At 49.7% G+C, this 23,032-nt stretch overlaps 8 protein-coding genes across 8 annotated transcripts; 5 read left to right on the top strand and 3 right to left on the bottom strand.

The window, feature by feature from the left end:
- Positions 1-553: 553 nt before the first annotated feature.
- Positions 554-1,857, top strand: MRS44_013425 (uncharacterized protein; the record flags this gene model as incomplete). Its single annotated transcript, XM_065616898.1, has 3 exons — positions 554-599; positions 669-1,441; positions 1,495-1,857. The coding sequence occupies 3 exons, from the start codon at positions 554-556 to the stop codon at positions 1,855-1,857; spliced, it is 1,182 nt and encodes a 393-aa protein (XP_065472970.1).
- A 113-nt stretch (positions 1,858-1,970) lies between these two features.
- On the bottom strand, positions 1,971-2,465 carry MRS44_013424 (uncharacterized protein; the record flags this gene model as incomplete). The annotated part of the gene is made up of 1 exon (XM_046273031.2): positions 1,971-2,465. One exon carries the CDS (start codon positions 2,463-2,465, stop codon positions 1,971-1,973), a length of 495 nt encoding a protein of 164 aa, XP_046127151.2.
- A 1,006-nt stretch (positions 2,466-3,471) lies between these two features.
- MRS44_013423 (uncharacterized protein) lies at positions 3,472-5,587 on the bottom strand (the record flags this gene model as incomplete). Its single annotated transcript, XM_065616897.1, has 5 exons — positions 3,472-3,784; positions 3,842-3,927; positions 4,301-5,032; positions 5,092-5,426; positions 5,485-5,587. 5 exons carry the CDS (start codon positions 5,585-5,587, stop codon positions 3,472-3,474), a joined length of 1,569 nt encoding a protein of 522 aa, XP_065472969.1.
- A 695-nt stretch (positions 5,588-6,282) lies between these two features.
- MRS44_013422 (uncharacterized protein) lies at positions 6,283-7,170 on the bottom strand (the record flags this gene model as incomplete). The annotated part of the gene is made up of 1 exon (XM_065616896.1): positions 6,283-7,170. One exon carries the CDS (start codon positions 7,168-7,170, stop codon positions 6,283-6,285), a length of 888 nt encoding a protein of 295 aa, XP_065472968.1.
- Positions 7,171-9,085: 1,915 nt separating this feature from the next.
- MRS44_013421 (uncharacterized protein) lies at positions 9,086-11,478 on the top strand (the record flags this gene model as incomplete). The annotated part of the gene is made up of 3 exons (XM_065616895.1): positions 9,086-9,358; positions 9,698-10,966; positions 11,017-11,478. 3 exons carry the CDS (start codon positions 9,086-9,088, stop codon positions 11,476-11,478), a joined length of 2,004 nt encoding a protein of 667 aa, XP_065472967.1.
- Positions 11,479-13,424: 1,946 nt separating this feature from the next.
- Positions 13,425-14,792, top strand: MRS44_013420 (uncharacterized protein; the record flags this gene model as incomplete). Its single annotated transcript, XM_065616894.1, has 1 exon — positions 13,425-14,792. One exon carries the CDS (start codon positions 13,425-13,427, stop codon positions 14,790-14,792), a length of 1,368 nt encoding a protein of 455 aa, XP_065472966.1.
- A 2,536-nt stretch (positions 14,793-17,328) lies between these two features.
- MRS44_013419 (uncharacterized protein) lies at positions 17,329-18,416 on the top strand (the record flags this gene model as incomplete). The annotated part of the gene is made up of 2 exons (XM_065616893.1): positions 17,329-18,346; positions 18,403-18,416. 2 exons carry the CDS (start codon positions 17,329-17,331, stop codon positions 18,414-18,416), a joined length of 1,032 nt encoding a protein of 343 aa, XP_065472965.1.
- Positions 18,417-19,340: 924 nt separating this feature from the next.
- MRS44_013418 (uncharacterized protein) lies at positions 19,341-20,689 on the top strand (the record flags this gene model as incomplete). Its single annotated transcript, XM_065616892.1, has 3 exons — positions 19,341-20,036; positions 20,089-20,175; positions 20,231-20,689. 3 exons carry the CDS (start codon positions 19,341-19,343, stop codon positions 20,687-20,689), a joined length of 1,242 nt encoding a protein of 413 aa, XP_065472964.1.
- Between the last annotated feature and the right edge of the window lie 2,343 nt (positions 20,690-23,032).

Here is a 23,032-nt window from a genome sequence, read left to right as displayed (position 1 = left end):
CGCAGCGTAGAGCGCCACGGCGTGAGTGCAAGGTCATCGCTAGCAATGTCGAAGCTATACATGGCTGGTTAGAGAGATATAGGGTCCAACAACTGACGAGGGAGTCGCGATGTGGATGCTGTCAATCGATGCCAAGACGGGATCTGAGAACCATAATCCGCAGGGAACGACAAGGCACGAGACTGAAGGTGGCGGGAGCGTCGCCCGGTCCCCTCGCCATGGGAGTCCAGGGCGTTCTAGAACCTCGTCATCAAAATTGCCATGCCCGTCATTGGACGGAGGTGGCTTTGAGGCTGAGACCTGCCCTGCCCCGTCCCTTTTTTATAGCCCACCATCTTTATCGTGGTGACGTACGCTCGCCTCCAGTGGCTTGGGCTATGGCCGGTTAGTGCTCTGGGGGTGGTTGAAAGAATTGGAATAATTAAGGCGTCTCGGCCGGCTCAATTAAGTTGCACTGCACATTCTGGCTTGGCATTCCTTCGCTTGTTCCCCTTCCTGTCACTTTCCATTATTTTCTATACTCTGTATTTCGCTGTCTCAGCCCTTCTGCGTTATGAAGTCCATCGCTAGAGTAGCAGTCACTTCGATGATGGCATGCCGTAAGTAGAAGCTCACTCTGAATTGCACCGTCAAACGCCATCTGACAGGCCTCCTTTGTTGTTTTACAGTTATCCAAAGAGCATCAGCGACACCGGCCACCTACTGCACCGGTGACTCCAACGACGTATGCTACGGCTGGGGCGTCCCAGAGTCAACCGCCGCTTCAGGCTCTGGCAACATCTTCTTTCGCCTCGAAGCTCCCGCCGACTACCAATGGGTCGCCCTCGGAACAGGGAGCGGCATGAGTGGTTCTACCATGTTTGTCCTGTACCAGGATGGCTCCGGAAACGTCACTCTAAGCACGAGGAAGGGACATGGGCATGACATGCCCGAGTACAGCCTGGTGCAAGGTGTCAAGTTGCTCGCGGGAACTGGAGTCTCCAACAAAACCATGGTTGCCAATATCCAATGCGATGGGCTTACCAATATGGACTTTTCTGGATCCAATCATTGGATCGGGGCATGGAAGAAGGGTCAATCCTTGGACTCTGCCAACGTTCGCGCCTTCATTGAAGAGCACGACGGCACGGACGAATTCTCGGTCGACTTTTCCAAAGCCAGCATCAGCGCCGACCAAAACCCCTTCACCAATTCATCGAGCAAGCAGGCCGGCTCTGGCTCTGGCAACAGTGCCGTCTCTGGCGGCGGTGGCGAAGACCACAGCGGGACAATCCATGGCATCATCATGTCGATAGTCTTCCTGATAGGGTTCCCCATCGGGTCCGTGCTGATGCCTTTGATCGGTAAATGGCTTGTTCATGCTGGTTGGCAGATCATCGTCTTTGCAGGCATGTGGGTTGGTTTCGGCATTGGCAAGATTGCCGCCGACAGAAACGGCCAGGTAAGAAAGCCCCGAGGTTTATCACCAAGCGTCACATGCTAACATCTGTGCAGTGGTTCAACGAGCCTCATGTGCAGCTCGGTCTAGCCATCTGTCTCCTCATGATCCTGCAGCCTGTGCTGGGTTGGTTACACCACCGCAACTTTGTCAGGCACCAGAAGCGAACCCCTGTCAGCCACGGACATCTCTGGTACGGGCGAGCGTTGATGATCATTGGCATCATCAACGGAGGCATCGGACTGCAACTGGCCGAAGCCTCTACCGGCCTGATAGTTGCATATGCCGTAGTTGGAGTTGTCGTGTTCTTGTTGTACGTGGCGGGGGCCGTTCGCAAGGAGATGATGCGGCAGAAGGGTAAGAAGGGGATGGAGCAAATCGATTGCAACTCTAGCAGTGCTCTCGAGTTGATGCCATGAGATGTACCAGGCGCGCTGAAAATTAAGACCGTCCCTACCGATGATTCTCTACCCACTCATAACAGAATGTCCTTACTCTCCAAGTCCAATGCAACGATCCTTGGTTTGTTCCCTTAACGAATCTTGCGCTGGCCTCCCAAAGGGTATTGTTCCAGCATAGATGCTGGAACAATGACTCTCCCACGAGGCACAATCTTCATGCTGTGCTCATCCCCCATCATTGCCCATGTGATCCCCCTTCCTCCCTCAGCGTTGATCTCGTACACCTCCTTGATGCGGTAGGCATAGCCGTAGCCTTCGTAATCCGCATGCTTCTCTTTGTATTCTCTGTTCCCCAGGCCGTCTTCGGGGAGCGGCGCGTCATCCAGGGTTCTGGTGACGGCCTTGTCGACGGGACAGATGTGGGTGATGGCAGAGTGTGGGGCAGTGCGGTAGAACCAGATTCTCTTGATGCCAGCCATGTTGTACTTTCGGAACTCGTAGGTCTTGGTGCCATCGATGATCTGCTGCATGTAGGGATCATTCATGGCCAGGATCATGTCGGTGCGAGAAGGCTTGGGGGGAGATGATGGAGCAGGCGATTTGCTGCTTCTGCCTTTGCCGGTCATGGTGAGCGTTGGAGATGCTTGAAGGATTTCAGATGGTTGTAATTTGCGCGAGTGATTGAATGTTATGAGCTTGCTGTTGATGAGGAGAGTGAAAGCCAGGGCAGTGATAAGGCAGTGTCAGGCAGAAAAGAAGGCTTAGATCGGATGGGCAATATTTTGAAATCTCGGACCAATCAATTTCTTGCGACAGTGATTCACTGTCAATTCCTAAACTTTCGGCAGTACACGACTGCAGAATTTGAGGTTATCAAGCGACCAGGCAACAAATAACTTTACTATTACATCAAGTTGCAAATTGACTGTCTTGCTATTTTTCCATCGATCGGGGGATCCCTACATAGTACGGGTGTTATCATCGGCGTCGCTTCTCTCTAGCTAGACCTTATTGTAGCCCTTTGTCTTTGCCGATGTGCAAGTGTCAGACAGCTTGTACTCAGGGTGAGTCACGGTACTTCGCGTAATAATAATAAAGTGTTAACTTCCCTTTAATTTCTTGATGTAATTACTCAAGCGTTCAAGTTGTGTTTTTAGCGGAATCAACGTTGTAGATACCGGGGGACGAGCCAGTTCGTAGTAGGGGCCTTTTTTCCGTGAACTTGGTGACGTCACCTAAAGAAGCCATTAGTAGCATAGACCTTTCTTGACCAAGATTATCGCAGCAGTTCTAGAAGCCCTTCTGGGTTTAAGTGACCCCTTTGTGATGAAACCTGTTGAAACATCACTATTCTACCGTTCCAGGCAAGTATTGTTCCATATCACACTGGGCCATTGTTAGGGTTAGGTTTGTTCAGTCATTGCCAAGGCGTGTGTTATATTCTCCGCTAGACTCTTGAAGGAAACGTTTTATACTTCTAGTCTCATTCAGTAACGATAATCTCATCGATTTATGCACCTATCCAAGGCTAACAACATTCTTAGTGTCTATCCTTGCGTTCGAGTCCATTCGATCCAGGAACCAACGCCTTTCCTCTTCTTCAAAATGCCAACTTCTACTCAACCAAGAAGATCAAGGCTTTTCAAAGTCGAGCTTGGGGAAAATAAGGTTCTTGGACGTCCACTTATCCTGGGTGACATCCTTGGTGGACTCCTTGACCTTCTTTGCCTTGGTCTCGTGTGTCTGTTCCTTGTAAATAGCCGCAGCCTCCTTCCACCTCTCGTTGATCAGCTCACGAACAGCAGCAGCCCGATCCTTGTCTTGTCCCCGAAGAGCCCCAGTGACACCCTTAATTGCCTCTGGATGATCCTCTATGAGGTGACGCCCTTCAGAGTTGACCCAGCTCAGGAAGGCTGGATCCATGCAGTCTTGAGGCAATGTGCCACTTTCGGCGTCATAAGGGTCGACATGAACCCATTCCATGGCGACTTAGTCATCGCACTCGTATTTTCCACCTTTTTGGTGGTTGGTGAACTCTTGCTGTTGTTGAGCCCCGGCGCGACGCTCTCCGGGCGCTCCGATAGCCAACTAAGCCAGGGAGTCCAGGCGAGCGCGCGCTCGTCCGTCTCAGTTTCAGTCTTCTTTACCATTTTGTGTGTGTTAGCGAGGGCTTTGATTACGTAGATGGTCTGCTGTTGTAAGTCGTAAGACATTTGGTGTTAAATAGGTATGAGACGAGTATAGGAGCTGATTTACCATGCAGTACCCACCTGCCGTACGTACACACCAACCGTACAGCAAAACAAAAAAAATTCCCCATACAAAATGCAATTTTTTAACCATATGTGGAAAATTCACCAAAAATAAAAACCGTGAAATGATTTTCGAATTTCGTTGTAGAATCGAGTGGATTTTAATATTTTCGCGGTATTTTGACTTCACGCCCTGCGCGTGTGCGTACCACAGTTAACTCTCCCTCCTCCGAATTTGACCTCTCATCTTCTTCCATCCCTCCCACCTCGATCACATCCTCAACAGCATCCGCCCCTTCAATTTCTTCATTTGGCTCAGAAATAGTCTCACTAGCCACTAGAGTCTCCGCCAATGTCATGAACCTTTTGTTAGGATTCGGTATTGCCTTTCTCTTCTTGCCTCTACTCAACCGGCCAACTTCCTCCTCTAGACTGGCTATTCTGGTGCTTAGAGAGGCGATCTTTGACTCTTGCGCTTCAAACCCTCTCGATATCACAGAATAGCGCCTTCTTGTTGACGGGCTCTTGTTCTTCCCTAGATCTCGGATGTGGCGGCTGGTCTTTGGCGTATTATCAGAGTCGACTTGCCCGTCTCTGTGACCCTCTGACGCAGGTGTAGTTTCCTTCTTGTCTGGCTGGATCTCTGGATGTATTAGTGCTTTCCGTCGTGAAATAGGCCAGTTTCCAGTCACTCGCCAGCCCGAGAGGATGTTCTTCTTCGTCATACCCACCTCCCTGGCTTTGGCATAGGCCCTGATGAAGTTGACCTTGTCCACCGGCGCAGAATCGGTCAGGCTTGTCAGCTTTTGGAGCTCTTTGCGATAGGCAGCCTTGGATGTATTGAATGGGCCATTATCAAGTGGTTGTAGACCGTGAGAGCAGTGAGCGGGCAGGTAACAGCAATATACGTTGTTCAAAAAGCACGTAGCCATCCACTCATCCTGGATTTGGAGTCAGCGATATTTTTGGCTCCCAAGATTCAGAACAGACAGATACTGACAGACACATGGCTTCGATGACCATCTAGTATGATAAGCCTCGCATCAGACTCATCTTCCGGTTGCGTTTGAGGCAGATAGACCTCCTTGAGCCACTCGACTGCGATATGGTTGTCTGTCCAGCCGTTGTCGGACGTGATATAATACCAGTCGGCGATCTTTCTGAACTCATCGATAAACCATTGCCGCTGAAGTTCTTTGCCTTTGAAGATAATCCCCGGCTTCAGAAGACGGCCAGTTGCAGTGACGGCTTCGGGAAAGCTAGTCCAAGTGCGGGACTGCGAGCCCTTGAGGAAGGCCTTCCTCCTGGGATCGCTACTGCCAATGACTAAGGAATCTAAGCCTAGATTTGCAATGGATTAGTTAGATTCATGGTCAGAATGACACACACTCACCAAATCCAGCCATGATACCGCCCTCGTCAACATTAACCGTGTTCTCCGGCTTAATCCAGCCATATTCGCTCTCTCGGATATCAAAGTACCAATTAACGGCCATTGGGGTAAAAAGAATTAAACCTCGGTGCCTCCTGACGTTTTCCTACCTTCGTCTTGATATTGGGATGGCGTTTAATGAACCTGGCTACCCAGTGTATATCCTTGCGGCTGTGCCGCAAGACGTACTGAGCTCGTGCGCGCCAGGGATGGGAAATTGTCCCACAGCTCAGGGGCACTTGAGAACTTCTTTCTTTCTTCTTCATCTTTGATGTAAATAGCATCCTGGACTAGATAGCTGGAATACAGTTACTAGAGGCCGTTCACACAGCGCATCATATGGTAGTAAAAAGCAGAGTTTTATATATCCTTACGTAACGCGAGCAGGGACATAATTCCCGGCAGTGATTAGGCCTGATCATAGCTATGGGGCTTATCTAAATAGCCAGATATCTAAATAAATCTAGACGTCGCGATTTGATTTGATTTGGATAATATTATAGCTAATTTGGTTTGATTTGATTTAGATAAATTTGATTTGATTTAAATTTGATTTATTTATTTGCAAGCCTGATCCGAAGGCTCGTTCCGAAAGGCATTGGCGGGCCCGCAGGGACCGGTCTCCTGTGCCTGAGGTACCATGGAAAACGGGCGTCCAGTGCCAACGGTTTTTGCCTTCCAGAGCTGCCAGCGGATGGTTTGGAATCTTCCATCATGTTCCTGCGCAGTCATTCTCTGTTTCTTGGCGATCCTTCGTTTTCAACTCTTGTCTTGGTCGTCGGCTTGTCTCTCGCCATCCGCATCGGCTTTGAAATCGAGTGAAGTTTCCTGGCTCGACGAGGACACTGTACCATCAGAGGTAGATCCCTTTAGCCGTCGGACGTTTCCATGAAGCTCGAGGTTCTCGCGTTCCAACTGAGCGCACTCTTGCTCCAGTAATTGTATATGCTTGCGAGCCATTTCCAGAACTTCACCCTTGCTCACACGGCGGTCCGCGTCATTCCCCTCCGATTCGTCAGTATCGCCATTTCCATTGTTCCCCGCGCGAAGTTGTTCTGATAGGGCGCTGAGAAGGGATTCGAATTGGGCATTGAGACGATTTCGATACTGCTTCTCGACGAGGTTGTGCGAGGCGCGCGTTCGGCGTTCCTTGGGGGTATCGTTTGGCCGGGGTTGGCTGTTCTTCGAAGTATGAGACGCGCTTCTGAGCTTTGCTTGACGGCTAGAAGCTGTTGATGCTGTAGAAGTCATCGACGTGGATTTGGACCCAATGCTGGCGCGGCTGTCCTGCGGCCTGGAGCTGGAACTGGCAGCGTCCGATACCGAGGGAGCGCCACCACTAGTACTGATACTGCCAGCAAGGGATGTTTCGGAAGACTTTCTGTTGTCTCTTTTCTGTCGTCGACATCGGGCGGTTCGCTTTTGTCGTGAGCTTGAGGTATGGTCCTCTTCTTGCGCTTCGTCTAGGCCCGGCTCTGCCCAGGGATTGCTCGCTACTGTCCCTAGAGAAAATGCGTCTGATTGTTGTCGGTAGGCTGTTGTGCGGGCATAACCGGAGGCAGTTTGGACATCTTGGGACAGGTCTGACGTGGGAAGACCACCATATGTTGGTTGATCTAGACTGAGATCCCAAGGAATGGACTCCATAATATCCATTGACGTATCCCCTACGTCCATTAGGTTTAGTTACCACTGCGAGTTGCAAGTAGCTCTAGTGAGACATACAGAAATCCAGTGCCATTTCTACATCCAGAATTGGTGATGAGATGCAGTCAGATTCTAGAGAGGAAACGGCTATGCTCTGGAAAGGCAACAATGCAGAGTCATTATAACAAAGGCCCGGAGGAACCTTCCTATAGTAGTTTTCGAAAAATGGTGCCTTTTCGGAGTAATTATCGGATCTGGGGATGGATTGATCCCACGCAGGTGGAAAGTAACCGATTTCTGTTGCCGCAGCCTAACAAACGATGAGCATGTTCTTCAAGTTGAAAGATGATAATACACCACGGTTTGTTCCAGCGATCTTGATATCTTATGATGTGTCGCGGAAAATTATGAGGGTGTGCCACAGGGATTTCGGCTTTTGGGGAATGTGGAGCAGGATGCTGGGGGGAAGGATGAGATTGGGTAGGCTGATCTGCACGGAGTAGCTGGGGGAGATTCCTGAGTGGATTCAGAGACAGAATCCATGGCACCTACATTTTCGCTTGTGCGACAGGATAGGACCCGGTCAAAAGGACATATTGTAGCGTCCATTTTTCGTGAGAGAGATAAGGTCGGTGTGACCTCCATAGTGATTTTTGCACTGTCTAGAGAATCGATTACGTGCGAGATTGCCTGATGGGCGAGAACCATGATTCTTAAGGGATGAGTTGAAGTATTGCTGAATGCTGGGGATAACACTGTCCGGAAGCAACTTAGTGGCAGCCACCGCTTGATGCAAGTGTGGGCTGATTACAACGTTAGCTTCATGGTTGTTCAGATTCTCAGTGCAGAGCTTGCTTCCCCTCCCCACTCCAGTGTATTCGCCGGGGTCCGAATCGCACGATCGAAAGATGGGCTCACGTTCTGGACCCTTTTAGCCACACTTGTTTCAGCCAATCATCAGCATCTTATCTTCAGCCGAGGCAGACCATGACAGGGAAGATTTTCCTGTTGAATGATTGATCACATCGTTTTGAGTTGCGTTTTCCCTCTTTCCCCATAGGACCTGACGTACGTCGTACAGTACGTAGGGCTGGTCAGGTCAGACATGGCCTTGACAGTAATATTGCGGGAGCAATGCTGAGAGAAATAATCACAGGGCCTCAGCTGGCTCTAATGGGGAGAACTGTGCCTAAATATGGATGAGAGCTTAGGTTGACAGTACGTAATCAGAACTTTGGCCAGAATGCCACTCTGAACCATCGTTGGTTTGTCCATCAATTAACACGCTGGCGAGATTCCCAATTTTGGTGACTTAGAGCAAAGCCATTGACTTATAAAGAAAAGAAAAATTATAGATAAATGCAGGGCAGTATTGAATCATGGCAAGAAGTCATTTTCAACAAATCTTCTTGCCTCGTGTCTGATCCATTCATCAATCTCATACTGGTTGCAGTGTGCGTGAGCCATCAGCAAATCCTTGATCGAACCAACCTGTTCTTTCAGTTTGTAACACACCGCCTGCATGCTTGAGCGTCGAGCATCCAGTTTCGACAGGATTTCTTCCAGTTCCTTTACATGTTTCTTCTTCCTGTCTCGACATCGCATTGCGGCCCGCCGGTTTCGCTTGCGAGTCGCATTGCTCGCTGAATCCTGCCTTTTGGCGCACTGCCGCTTCCGGCCTGTCGTAATTGATTTCGTGGCTGGTGCATGAGGCGGCGTCTCAATATCCAATGAGTATTGTTATTCGCACCAACAGACCTTGTTAGCCGCACCAACAACACGTGAATCTCCACTTTTCAGCCGGATCAAAAGATCTTCCGACCGCAACGCGGCCCAGCAGGTAACCTAATTTCACAACTTCCACTTTTCATCTACAGCAACATAACAAGCTTCATGACACCTTTCTGCCGCCACAATGAGCGATTTCAAGTCCATTGACGATGATTCTATGAATATAAGTGACTCCCAGTTATTGTCATTGATTGACGATGCCGAATTTGACGCGTTCCTTGCTGAGAATGAACCAGAAATCCCTGATCCGCCTCCTTCGCCAACTTTCGAGTCATTCGACGAGCTTTTTACGTTCCTGCAGGACTTCTATCGCAGGAATGGAGGCGCCCTCGTCAAGCATCGCTGTGGCCCTAAGAGGAAGATCAACGGCGCGATGATCTATACGCATAGAACACTCGTCTGTGACCGCTTTGGCATGAGACCGTCGGAATCTGCTGGAATGAGACGCACAGCAACGCGGAAGACGAATTGCCAGTTCAAGATTACGGCAAAAACGTCGCAGAAGAAGAGCGGGCTTTGAGATTCTGAAGTTGTGTTCGGTCTTCATAATCACGGCCCTTCCTTAGGGCCAGCAGCTCACCCAGTCCATCGCCACCGGACTGCCGCCCAACGACTCCTCCAGCGGAGGCTATATAGGATCCGGACCCTTCCACCGCGTGAGGTAGGCGATATCCTTCGCGGATCACAGACAGTGCCGTCGTACTTCACACATCGAGACATCTACAACGACCGACAGAGGCTTCGCCAGGAGACCCTCGGTGGATTGACTGCGACCCAGGAGTGGATTGCCTACCTCCGACTTCACAACGTCGTCCATGAACCCGCATACGATCGCGATCACAAGCTGGTGGCCGTCTTCTGGACCTATCCGTGGTGCCAGAAGATGTGGAAGAGGTTTCCTGAGGTCCTGGGGATGGATAACACCTACAAGACCAACCGGTTCAATATGTATCTCTTCCAGGTCTCTGGAATCACGGATCAGAAGTCCGTCGCCAACTTCGGCTTCGGTCTCGTCAATAACGAGCGCGAAGAGGGATTTCTGTGGCTTTGTGAGAAGCTGAACCAAGTTAGGATATCTCTCGGTATTCTGCCGCCGAGCGTCGTCATCACGGATAAGGAAGCGGCCCTCAAGACTGCACTTGCTATCACATTTCCTGACGCCCAACAACAACTCTGCATCTATCATATGAATGCTAAGGTTCGAGGCAAGATTTCTTCGCGATGGCATAATCCGAACGCATCAGAAAGCGCCTCGCCGATCGAGGAAGACGACACTAGCGAGCAGCACACCGGAGAAGTCGATCTACGCGCCCGCGCGGAGGCACAGAAGGAAGCAGAGTCTGCAGAGGCCTCCTCAGAGCTTCCTCCTCTCGAGGATACCGCTGACGGCATGTTTGAGGCCTGGAAACGCGTCGTCTACGCGCCAAATGAGAGCGACTTCTTCAGCAGATGGTCTATAATAGTCTCTACATACAAAGCACACCAAAATCACATCCTAAAGTATATCTCTGATGAGTACATGCCATTTAGGGAGCAGTGGGCAGCTTGCTACCTTCGGCGCTATCGCAATTTTGGTCAGCGCGTCAATAGCCCCGTGGAGACTGCTCACAAGGATGTGAAAAGCTTCCTCCTTTCCGGCCAAGGCGATCTGCTCCACCTTCATAACGCTCTCCTCGCTATGCTCTCAAAGAAGGAGAGAGAATACGATGAGAAGGCATCAATTGAGATGATGAGGCAGCGGCGAGAGTATATGAACCGCAACTGGCTTGGAGATCTTCCTCTTCGCCTCTCTTACGTTGCTATTGATCTCATCGCCAAACAATATCGCTTCGCCGCGGCCGCGATCCTCGCCAACGAGAAGAACCCGACCCTTCGGCCTTGCGAGCACACTTTTTCACAGCAGTATGGCCTGCCTTGCAGTCACCAGATCCTCCCCTTCCTACGCGTAGAGGTGCCGCTGCCGAAGGGCCTCTGCCACCCGCGCTGGTGGCTTCAGAAGCCTCTGGTAAGATTCATGCATTCTACAGGGGGAATCTCACTAATCCCTGCCTGCAGGACCTCGAGGAGCCACTCCTTCGCATCCGAGACCCTGATATTGTCACTAACCTTCGCGGCCGGCCTCGTAAGCCCGTCAACGGCAAGCTAGAAGTCCCTAAGGAGCTGAAGGCAGCGGGCACCGTAGGGCAGCGAGCCCTGACTTCAACGCCGGCACACACACTGAGATCGACCCCGACCCCTCTCGCGAGGCCTAGCCCTAGGCGCACACGGCCGGCTTCGAAGCCAAGCGCACGGCGAATGCTCTCACAGTCAGAGCTTGAGATGCAAAGAAGACCCCCCAGCCTCTCACAGACTCCCCTGCCGTCAATTGAGAGTTCAGATACACATACAAATGCCAGCAAAAGAGGAACAAGGAGCCGACGCGGCAGGGGAGGCCGCAGCGGGGCCATGGCCGCCAGGAATAGCGTGTCTTCCACGCCTGAGACTAAGGATTGCATCGAGGCTGCGGCACCACTGTGAAGATAGCCTCAATTAAGCGAATTGGCTGTTTTTTGTATCACAATTGACCAAGATTTCTTGATTTTATGTGTGATTTAATTGCCTCTATTGATTGTATGTGAAGTTATATGTGAAGAAGGGAAAAAGGGAAATGAGATTAGAATCTGAGAGAATTCTCCATGATCATGTGACCTGTTGGTGCGGCTAACAAGGTCTGTTGGTGCGAATAACAATACTCTATCCAATTCAGAAGAAGTTGAAGAACTTGCTGCCATCAGGGACGGCTCCAGAACCCCTGCTGTTGCAAGTTCTGTTTCGGAAGGAGGTGTAATGATTTCTTGGTTCCATGTATGAGCGCCATCTTGATACAGGGGGCCAGATTTACCCCAAACGTCGTCGCTCTCAAGGTCTTGATAGAATTGAAAGTCGCTTCTATCGTTGGAAGCCTCAAAACTACCGGTACTGAGGACCTGATCGAAATCGTACGTCGAAACCTGTAAGTTCTAGTGTTAGTAAGCATTTACGGCTTCTCCAGGAAATGTCTTTTGGCTCAGCCGGAGTCAACAAGTCCAACCAAGCCTTGGTAATTCCGCATGGACATGCAGCAGTGTCGGCGAAGCACAATATCAACGTACCTCTCCCACTCCAAAGCTGTCTTCAGTTCCGTCAGAGTGGGAAAAGGATGACAGGAAATCCTCAATTCCATAAGAGTGGTAAGTGAGTGACATGAAATCGATTTCGTGAATGAGAAACTGGTCATGGGATGAATCTGGTTGCATGAAATCATAAAACCCCGAATTAGGTAGATGCTGCTGTGAATGGCGCTATAATAGTGGCGGCGTTGTGACAAGAATTTGCTTTTAGAGCCTAATATAACCCTGAACGAATCCCCCAATTCTGGGCATTTAGCGTCTTGTGATTATTACTGGTAAAGTCATGGGATCACATCGCTCGGTAATCTGTACTACCCGTCGGCCTATGGCCGACAGCCTGGCCGGTAGTGCTGGATTTTCTGTGATGATTGCCAAGGCGAACTCCGGATGCCGATCCACAGTTGTTTGTCCAAGGGTCTAAGACCGGTCGGTACTTTTGTACGTCATACGATATGACAAAAGGGTTGCAGGGGATTGAATCCTGCCTCTAGGTCTAGACTTGGGGGCTTGACAAGGGAAACCCTGCAGGGACCGTGGTCCAGATCGTGGACGCTCCCCACGGCGAATTACACGGCAAGACGGAAGCCACGTGGCGTTGAACATCGCCCGCGGAGATGCCCCCGAGAAGAGTGGCATGTGGAAAGAGGAAAACTTGGTAATGTAGCCCGTCGAGGTATCCGAACTTTGACGTTTGAGGCAGGGGGATGATTTCTGCTTGATTTGAACTATGTACCAAATAGGCCATGACACCCAACGGCCGAAACGGAAGAGCCCCCACGGCTTCTGGGTCCTCCGACTGTCGCACCACTACACCAATCTCATAGTTCCCTCGTGGCGGCGATCGCTAAAAAGACCAGAGGTGACCTCATGAAGGGTCTTGACCTGTGGAGAGAACCGATCGTGCATGCACGCATAATTAGACCACTGCCCTGGTGCGCGCCATCCTCGAAGTGCCGGGAGGGAGGACGGGATGTCTTAGCGTTCCTCCACAGTTACATCACCAATCACTATCACCAACACCAACACTCGAAACATCATGCATACAGAGCATCGCGCCACCAGCGAATATGCTCGTACCGCTCCGCTCCCACTCGGAACCATCTTATCATTCCAAGATCCGGCAATACAAACCACTATGGCTTATCTTTTGTTCAATAGAGACTAGCGTTGAGCGCCTGACACCATTTAATTCTCACAACTGTCGCACTCCCCTCGTCGCTCTTGTTGGCACCACTCGGTAACTCTCTTAAAGCCTGCCTTCATACCCTACCCACGTTAAGTGCTTACCCACATCTCCCTGCCCTTGATTCGAAAATGGTATACACCCCTCCATTGAAACCATCTCCATGTTTTGAGACAGTCCATTTGGATGTACCATGCCCTTTGCAATCGATACCCCGACAATTCGAGGACCAATCCACCAAGCATCTCCCCCAGCAGCTGAGAAAATCTCGGACCGATGGGTCATCTGGGACGCCGCGCCCTTCGGATGCCTTGGCGGATCTGAGAGCAGCATCCCGCGCTATCCCTCACACATCCGATGATGCGGTCCTTACCGAGTCAGAAGACGAAACAGAGGACGGGCTAAAATCCAAACAGCGGGTAATTCGCAAACTGTCTGGCGAGTTGGTCCGGCCCATATTGCGCTCGCCTTCTCGTCGGCGCCCTGTCAGCATGCCAACCAGTCCCACCGCCACAAAGTCAGTTCACTTCCACAGCCACTTGGAAGAGACTCTCAATTTTTTTCGACTGGACTGTCCCTTTTCTATCAGCACTGGGTCACGATCCGGTGGAGTCGATAAGAGCAGCTGGGAACATCCCATATCCCAGGATGTACAATCCTCTCCCGGCCAGTGGGAGATGGTTACGCCCAACTTCCCACGACAGACCGGGTCCCGCGAGTCCCAATTTGTGCATCTCAAGAAGCTGAGGTTATTAGACGACCAAAAGTCCTTGCAAGGCTTGGTGGCTGTACGGAATGTAGCATTTCAAAAGTTGGTTACCTGTCGCTTCACGTTTGACAACTGGAAGACGACCTCGGACGTCGCCTCAATATACAGCGATGGAAACGCGTCAGACAAAGCTCCATCAGGCTACGACTTTTTCGTCTTCACTATTCAGCTCTCCGACATTCTCAACCTTGAATCCAAAATCGCGCAATTGTGCGTCCGCTACATGGTCAACGGCCAGGAGTATTGGGATAACAACTCTGGCCGCAACTTTCAGGTCTGTTTCTTTAAGAAGACTTCGCTGCGAGATGACAGTGTCCTGGGTCAGGGTGTTCCATCACAGTCTCGTAATGGACTCCCCAATAATACCACGCCGGTAAAGCCCACGTCTAGTCCCTTTCGAGGGTTGGACCTCGCAAAATGTTACAGCATCAGCGCATCGCTTGATGCCACGGTCCGAGCTGCCAAATGCAATGCTCGTGGAAAAGACAATATGGGGTCCATGAACGCCACGGTTAACAGGTTCAAGCTGGCATCTCGTTCATTTTCGCAAAAGTCGACGAAATCTGGTATCAGTGCAAGCTGCTCCGAGTCAAAGTTCCCCGTCTCAATGCGCAGTGGCTCCGACAGATACTACTCCCCGCGTGCCTTGACAGCACACACACGGTTTGGCGACATCGACATGTACGACGACGTAAACGCAATACCCTTTCGTCCGTATGGGCTATGTTGAACGGCGGGTCGAGGGTTACACTTTGCCAGTTACCACAGGCCGTATTCAATGAACCAAAAATCATGAGGAGAGATCTTGTGTTGAATAGATTTGATATAAAGGAAACAGAGGCAGTGTACGATATCAGCGAACTGGGCTGTGCTTTGCCGAGAAATGGCGTAGGGAGTCTCAATTATGCCCATTAGGGTGTACTAAATCGCCTGGTTTCCCACTCACTTCACTCAAAATTCGTTCTCAAGTTTTGAAAGTAAAGCGAGCGCTGAAACATTTACGGACTTTCTAGATACGTTATTGGATTGGAAGAAACATGATTGAGTTCTTTGTCCGATGTTGTGTCGATAATAAATTTTAGAAATTGATTGGATTTCATGACGCATAAGATTCATTCAAGATACGGAAGATCATATCTTTATTACACAATAACTAACTACCGTCTGATAATCTGATCTGTCAAAAGGAGGATCGAGAAAATTATTCCCGGCCACTTCCACAATCATGGCAACACTAATCCTAATGAAGACCGGGTCAGTTTCCGTATCTTGGGCGAGAATCAAGCCCGTCGGGTGACTCCGCATCAACATGCAGATAAAAGAAGTTCCTCAAATCAACAATATTATCGGGGTTTTCCAAATCAAGACCACCATGAGCCATGGCCGCATGACTTTCTGATGTGTTCGTTTCGGGTGACAAGGTCAAAGGGGTATTCCCTTCTCATCTCCACGATGAACTCATCTTCGTCACCAATTTGCTTAAGGGATGAAATTGCCTTGCAATACCCTGACAGCTCGAGGCAATTCCTTGGGTAGCTTGCATGTTCGGCTATGCTTTCCACCTGGAAGGTCTTCTTCTTCAGAGCCTTGGGGAGAACAAATGAGTTATCTCAGCCGGTCCTCCGATCTGCCGTCCAGCCAGAAGGCCGAGCTGAACGAGGCCTGGCGACGCCTGGCGGTAGGATGACACACCATTTGAATTGACATAACGTTGGCCACCCTGTGTGGCAGGTATCAGAACCACGCTGGAGGATCGCAGTGCCCGTCATTGTGGCAACAATCTTGATCTTGCAGGGATCCATGATCTATCGCTACCTCCAATCCGTGTTCCACCGTAGTTACATCTCGAATCTGAGGAAGCGAATGAAGGATCGAAGCAAGAAACGCTGGCGAGACACTTAACGGCCGAGCTCGAACGATGCCGTCTGCCCCAGCGACTCCCTTCTCAACAAAGCTGGCGGCGGAAGATAATCCAGGGACTCGGCGGAATCGAGAGGACACAGTTGGCGGTCGACTTTGCTCGGCGTCAGTCAGACTTTGTCCTGTTGTGCGTGTCCATTGGGTCTTCGATCGCTAGGCTGTGAAGCTGCTTGTACTACCCGAGAGCCTGAATAACATCCCGGCTCAATACATTGACGTTGATTCATCCAGGCCTGGACATCTTACGAATCTATCGAATCGAACGCCAAGCCTTGGCGTTCGAATCGAATGTGACCCCGTAGATTCGACTCGAATCGGACGAATCTCCCACAGATTCGTATCGAATCGAACGCGCCACAATTCTTGTCCGTAGATTCGACTCGAATTGAACCTGTCTTCCGTAGATTCGATATCTATCGAATGCCAAGATTCGATCGAATTTGATTCGAACTCGATCGAACATAGAACTAATCCCGGCCAAGACCGAATCACCAATAGGACCTACAACCAAATGGACCGTTGTCATCATCACCAGGCCGTCATACCCTCATACCCCGACAGAAGAGGAGTGAGAGGTGCAGAGCGGGTTTAGAGGGTATCACGGCTTTAGATAAGACGTCGCAGAACATTGTCAATTATGCAAAGGAAGGTACTACTTGAGGGGGCTTATAGTCCGGCCTATTCCCGTGACTCGGTCTTCCGCAACTCCGTTGTGCTCGGAAGACCAAGCACGGGGGGTACGTTGACTCAGGAAATGGCCGGTTGATTGAGGAAAAAGATACTTCTTTTTCTATATATTTTTATATAGAGAAAGAAGTCACTTTTTACTACATAAAATATATCTTCTTAAATAACTCAAGACTTTATTATCTAATATCTTTTAATAAGTAATTATATCTTTTTTATCTTAAGTTACTTAGATAATTTTAGACTTTGTAAGTTTTCTTAATTAACTTAGGCACTTATTTTTATTAAGAATCTCTAACGTACATGATAAGCATGCGTCGCATGCAAGTATGCGTCGCACTTTTCCCTCCTACATCTAACTTTTCATTTGATCAATTGATTCTTCAACCATTAAATATGTCAGACCTAAATACTGAGGCTAAAACTCTTCTTGCTCTTCAAGCCCTTCAGAATAACCCAAAACTAAGCATCCGACGCGCTGCAAACCTCTATAGGATCTCCGAGCATAGGCTACGTCGCCGGCAGAATGGCATTCAATCGCGACACGATTGGATCCCCCAATCGCGTCGACTATCTGATCTTGAGGAACAGATCATTATTCAGTTCATTCTCGACCTAGACTCACGAGGATTTCCCCCCGACTGCGTGGTGTGAAAGAAATGGCTGATCAATTGCTTGCCGACCGCGACGCGCCACCAGTCGGCACGCGTTGGGCTTCAAACTTCGTCAAGCGACACCCAGACCTCAAGACGCGTTTTTTTCGGAAATATGACTACCAGAGAGCCAAGTGCGAAGATCCAGCCATTATCCGTAACTGGTTTACGCTTGTGGCGAACACAATCGCGAAGTACGGCATCCGATTAGATGATATCTACAACGTTGACGAGACTGGCTTTATGATGGGCATGATTCAGAGCGGAATGGTTGTCACAGGCACAGATAGGCGTGGAAAGCCAAAATCGGTGCAGCCTGGAAACCGAGAATGGATTACGGTCATTCAGGCGACCAATGCGGATGGCCAAGCGATCCCGCCGTTCATCATCGGTGCGGGCCAATATCACCTCGCCAACTGGTACCGAGAAAGCAACCTCCCGGGCGATTGGGCTATTGCGACGACACAAAATGGCTGGACCGATAATGAGACCGGGCTCGAGTGGCTAAAGCACTTTGATCGGTGCACAGCCAAGCGATCAAATAGTCGCTATCGTCTTCTAATCCTTGATGGCCACGAAAGTCACCACTCCATCGAATTCGAGAGATATTGTGAGGAGAATAAGATCATCAGGCTTTGTATGCCACCTCATTCATCTCATATACTTCAGCCCCTTGACGTCGGGTGCTTCAGCGTGCTCAAGAACGCTTACGGCCAAGAAATAGAGCATCTAATCAGATGCTCTATAACTCACGTTTCAAAGACCGAGTTCTTTCCGGCCTTCTACGCCGCATTTCAGGCCACCATGACGGAAAAGAATATCAAGTCAGCCTTCAGAGGAGCCGGGCTTGTTCCTCTTGACCCGGAAAGTGTGGTCTCGAAGCTTAATGTGCAGCTACGGACTCCAACGCCTGCGGAGGAGCGGGTTGAACCCTCCACCCCTTGGGTCTCAAAGACCCCAAAGACCGTGCTTGAGGCCCAATCTCAGTCTGAATACCTCGAGATACGAGTTATAAGACACAAAAGTAGCTCTCCAGAGTCAATTCTAGAAGCTATACGGTCTTCTTCTAAGGGAACAAAGATAGTTATGCATAAGGTTGCCTTACTCGAGGCTAGGGTCAAAGACCTTGAACAGGCGAATGAGATACTAAGTCGGCGCCGGAGGGCAAAAAGAACCCGACTACAGAAAAGAGGGGTAATGACAATAGAGGAGGGAAGGCAAGCAATTGATCAAATGGATGTTGATGCGCAGGTAGTGGCTGAATCGTCGAGGAGTGGTGGTCAAGGGAGGTCGGCGCGACCGGGAGTTCGGCATTGTGGTGTCTGCGGCAAGCCTGGTCATAATGCAAGAACATGTCAGGTAGTGATTGAGACATCTGGGGAAGAGTATAGCGAGCAATTTTAATTGATGAAATGGTTTGTGGTGTTTTTATTGCGATTTCTATCTTAAAGGTATAAGAAAAGTGCGACGCATACTTGCATGCGACGCATGCTTATCATGTACGTTATAGAAATAGAAGTATCTTTCTTAGTTTCCCTAATCAACCGACCATTTCCTTAGTCAACGTACCCCCCGTGCTTGGTCTTCCAAGTGCAACCGAAACCAAGCACGGGGGACCGGGCCGGTCTCTAGGCCCCCTCAAGTAGGCTCTTTCGCCATATGCTGCGCATTATTTCTGTGTCTAGCCACCTCTTGCGCCAGCCTGTTTTCGCTTTTGTCTGGCAATGAAGGAGGTCACGCGGACTCAAGGAACACTGGTTGTAAATATTTCCCAGTCATATGACTGTAATGCCCGCTGCTAGCGATATGTTACGATGGCGTGAGTGCGCCACATGGCATCAGACCACCAAAGCGCACACACTGATGCTTTCACCATGACTTGAGCCCAGTTAAACACGGATGGTCTGACAAAGAGGAAGCTTTTCACAGGTCATTCAAATGCCGCTGCTTCTCCCCTGAGCATTTGTTGACATTTCCAACTACCTTCAAACCCACTTTGACCCAAACTGCACAGCAGTATGAGCTTTACATCCTCTTCTGATAGTACCCAGCCCCTCTTAGAGAAGCTTCCCCACATCACCCTTCCCAGTCTCATTCTCCTCGCGTTCTCATGCCCTCCATTCCGGGGTCGCGGAATTATTTTCGCCACTCTTATCATTGCCAACGATTACGCTTGCACATTCTCGCCTTGGCCACCAAATGCCGCCGATTCACGCCCGTGGCGCTATGGCATGGCGACTTCATGGTTCTTTGTGCTTCCGGCGTTTGAGAGACTGCTCCTGCATGTGCCTGAGCGTGACTTCTGGCTCCTTGACCAGGAAGACTTGGCAAATAACGGCCGTCCAAAGGAATTGACGTGGGGCAAGGTCCGCTGGGCTGCTCGTCTAGCGACCACGCCCCGAGCGGTAGGTTGGAATTTTGGTGATCGGAGAGTAAACGCCACTCGTGCAAGCATGAAGGAGCAGCGAGTTGGCAGGCTCAAGGTCGCGGCAGGCAAGCTAGCTCGGGCAGCCCTTGCATACATCACCCTGGATACGGTCCTTTTCGTCGCGAGAAAGGCCACTATTCCTGTCTCTTGGGCATGGGATATGGATACTATCAAGCAGGTTGCCTATGTGGACCTGCTTATGGGCCTTTCGTCGTATACTACGATGAAGATGCAATTCGAGCTTGCTGCGATGATTGCGGTTGTCTTTTTTCGAGGCCAACCAGAGGTATGTTCTACAAGTGTTATGGTTTCTGAGTCCATCTACTAATAATATCAAGGACTGGCCTCCCTTGTTCGGGAGCATCGCTGAGTGTTATACTATTTCTAATGTCTGGGGAAAGTTTTGGCATGGTTATATCCGTCAGGTGAGTTAAGAAAACCTCTCCCTGCACTCCTGTTTCAGAAGCTGAGATGTTCAAGCCTGTTCTTGGCGTGAGTCATGCAATCATCAATGCTCTCAAACTTCCTCGGAGATCACCACAGGCATATCTTGTGCATCTCGTGACGGCATTTCTTATCAGCTGCTTCTTCCATATACTCGCCCTCTTTGTTGTTTGTGAGGGATACATAGAGCCACGCAGTTTGGTCGTGAACATGGGCGTTTTCTTCATGGCTCAACCAGTCGGTGCTATCACAGAATCTATTGCGATCAAGCTCTATCAGGACGCCAGGTTATCAGAACAGGTTCCGGCCGCGGGCCGCCAAAGGCAAACCCTGTTCCGTCCAAAGATTCCGGATGGTATTCCTCACAATGCACTGCGTGTAATAGGATATACATGGGTTTGCTGTTGGTTTATTTGGACTGGTTGGTGGTTTGTGAAAGCATATGCCGCTATTGGAGTGCTGGAATGGCCATTGCCGTTCTCGATTTGGCAATAAGCTAGTCAAGTACCGTTCGGTCAAAGGGTGGCCATCTCTTGATTGATCCACACTCAGCAGCCACATGAAAATTTGAGGAAAGGTTCTCCCGGAAACTATGGACTGATTTAATGTGCAGCGCCTTGGTAAAAAAAGATCTTCTTGTTCAAAATACTATGTTTGAAACCCAATAATCTGCTCATCACTCTCCGACTACCGTAGAAACTCGAGAAATTCGGACTCTTGGCAAAGTGGACTTGATCAAATGCATGGCTGGCCAATGGCTGCTCTGGATATAAGGAGGGGATAAAAAAAGCCCTTTGTGTGTCTGATTGGGCTTATTGGGAGCGTGGCTGCGAGCTAGAATGTTTAACGTGCATAATGGAGTAAAAAGTGGAAATGCCAAGAGTCCGAATTTCTCGAGTTTCTACGGTATTTCTTTGGGGACAGTGGCGTAGGCGCTGCCTGCATGAGAATGCATTTCCCCCGTAAGAGGCGGGGATCCATCCTCTCCCGGTGCTGTTTCTTACTCTCCCTGTGATTAGCTGCTTTGGGTTAGTGCCTGACATAAAGCTAACCGCCTTCCCAATATGGACAATTACGAGCTCACCGCCTTCCTTTTTTGGCAGATCCAACTCAACTCAATTGAAGCTATTCTAATGTCAAAGGCAAAAGGGGGATTAACACATAATGTAGATGTGAAGTCGGTGATATTAAAAGGTCTTATTTCTGTATTCCCGAGAGGAGCACAGCTCAGTCCAGCTACATAGTATTCACATCCAAACCACCAGCAGATCGGACCTGTCAAGCTCCGGAGACCTTCACTTACTATTGGAGGAAACTTGTCAAGATCAGGTTGTTGGAACGAGGCCAAAATTAGGCAAGGTTCACGATGAACGTGAACGACCTCAACTAGCATCAGGCAGCAGCCTGCTGCCTATGAGATCAACAGATTGAACACAGGTATAAGAGACCAACCTTCGTCGCTCCTTAGATATGGGGGAATAATATAATCTACACTGATCTTTGATTTCAATGTCTGCATTCGTGTATCAGTGCTAGGTTGACAGGACCTTCTTAGTCATACGGTCTCAACATCTAATTGCCTAGGTCAGGTCAATGACTTACTTGTACGGCCACCGCTTATTCTGACGAGGCAGGCGCGGCTGTCTCTTGCGGTTTGGTTGACCCTCAGTTGCCACAGTAATTGAAGACATAGCCGTAGGTGACGGCGGCTTGGGTAACGAAGCTTCTATCGCGTTGTGTTGCGTGTACGCGTTAAGAATCTAAGATCGTCGCGATACCTTCATGAAACAAAGCCGGCAGAAAACGCCAGACCGGGTGCGACAGTAGGTACTTTGATTTACGTGTGCCTGCCTAGTAAAATTATGTACACTGTGTCAGTGGCCAGATGGAACACTTCTCTTACCGCTTTTGGTTAGTAATACAGGGAGAGTAAGAAACAGCACCGGGAGAGGATGGATCCCCGAATCGAATGGCCCTGTCCTAGATTCGACATCGAATCGAACGCCAAGAAATTCGATTCGACATTCGGAAGACCTGGCGTCGAATGAATCTATCGATTCGACTCCCATTCGATAGATGTCCAGCCCTGGGTCAATGTCGTGCTAAATGAAAAGATTCCATGGACGGGCCTAATAATTCGTCCGCAAGTTCTCTAGAAGATGGACCGCGGGGTCAGGCGCCGTCTCGGCGCACAGGTCCGTACACTTAGTTAGTAACACCCACTGTAATAGCGGCCAATACATGGGCACCTAGGTGCCCAAATAAAGTTGCGTGAGATTGTGACAGAATTGCCGGCGAATAATTCCTAAAGGTTCAGCCGATGCGGGGGCACATGGTCTCTCTGGGTAAATAGCTTTGATCACGTGCAGAGAGTTTGCGGGGTTAGAGGTGTCCGGATGAATATTTATTGCGGTATCCGGATTATATCTTATCTTATCTTATCAGATAACAGGGGTACCGTGCTGTTTAACAGGGATAGCGTTCCATTTTCGTACCGTCGGTCAAGTGCCCTACAGCTAACTTCCAAAGCTCGGGGACCATGGACCTTGCTGGGATGATCTACCCGTTGGTCGATGATGAGCAAGCTCATGGCAGACCAACTAAGCAAGCTTAGTTGGCCACAAAAACATGGAACAGCCACAAAAACCTGGAACACCATCGGGAATTAATGTAAAAATGGGGCGTAATTGTTAGTGCGAAAGTACCCCTCATACAAAAACCTTGCACGCAAATCTTCGAACGAAAAAACGAAGCCGGCTTTTTCTCGGTTAATACTGACGCATAGAGCTACCTTATAAATCTGATGGTGTTCCAGGTTTTGTGGCTGTTCCATGTTTT

Source organism: Fusarium solani (assembly GCF_023522795.1).
Source record: "Fusarium solani strain SB1 chromosome Unknown bctg00000009, whole genome shotgun sequence".
NCBI lineage: Eukaryota > Fungi > Ascomycota > Sordariomycetes > Hypocreales > Nectriaceae > Fusarium > Fusarium solani.
This window is presented reverse-complemented; position numbering and strand designations above follow the sequence as displayed.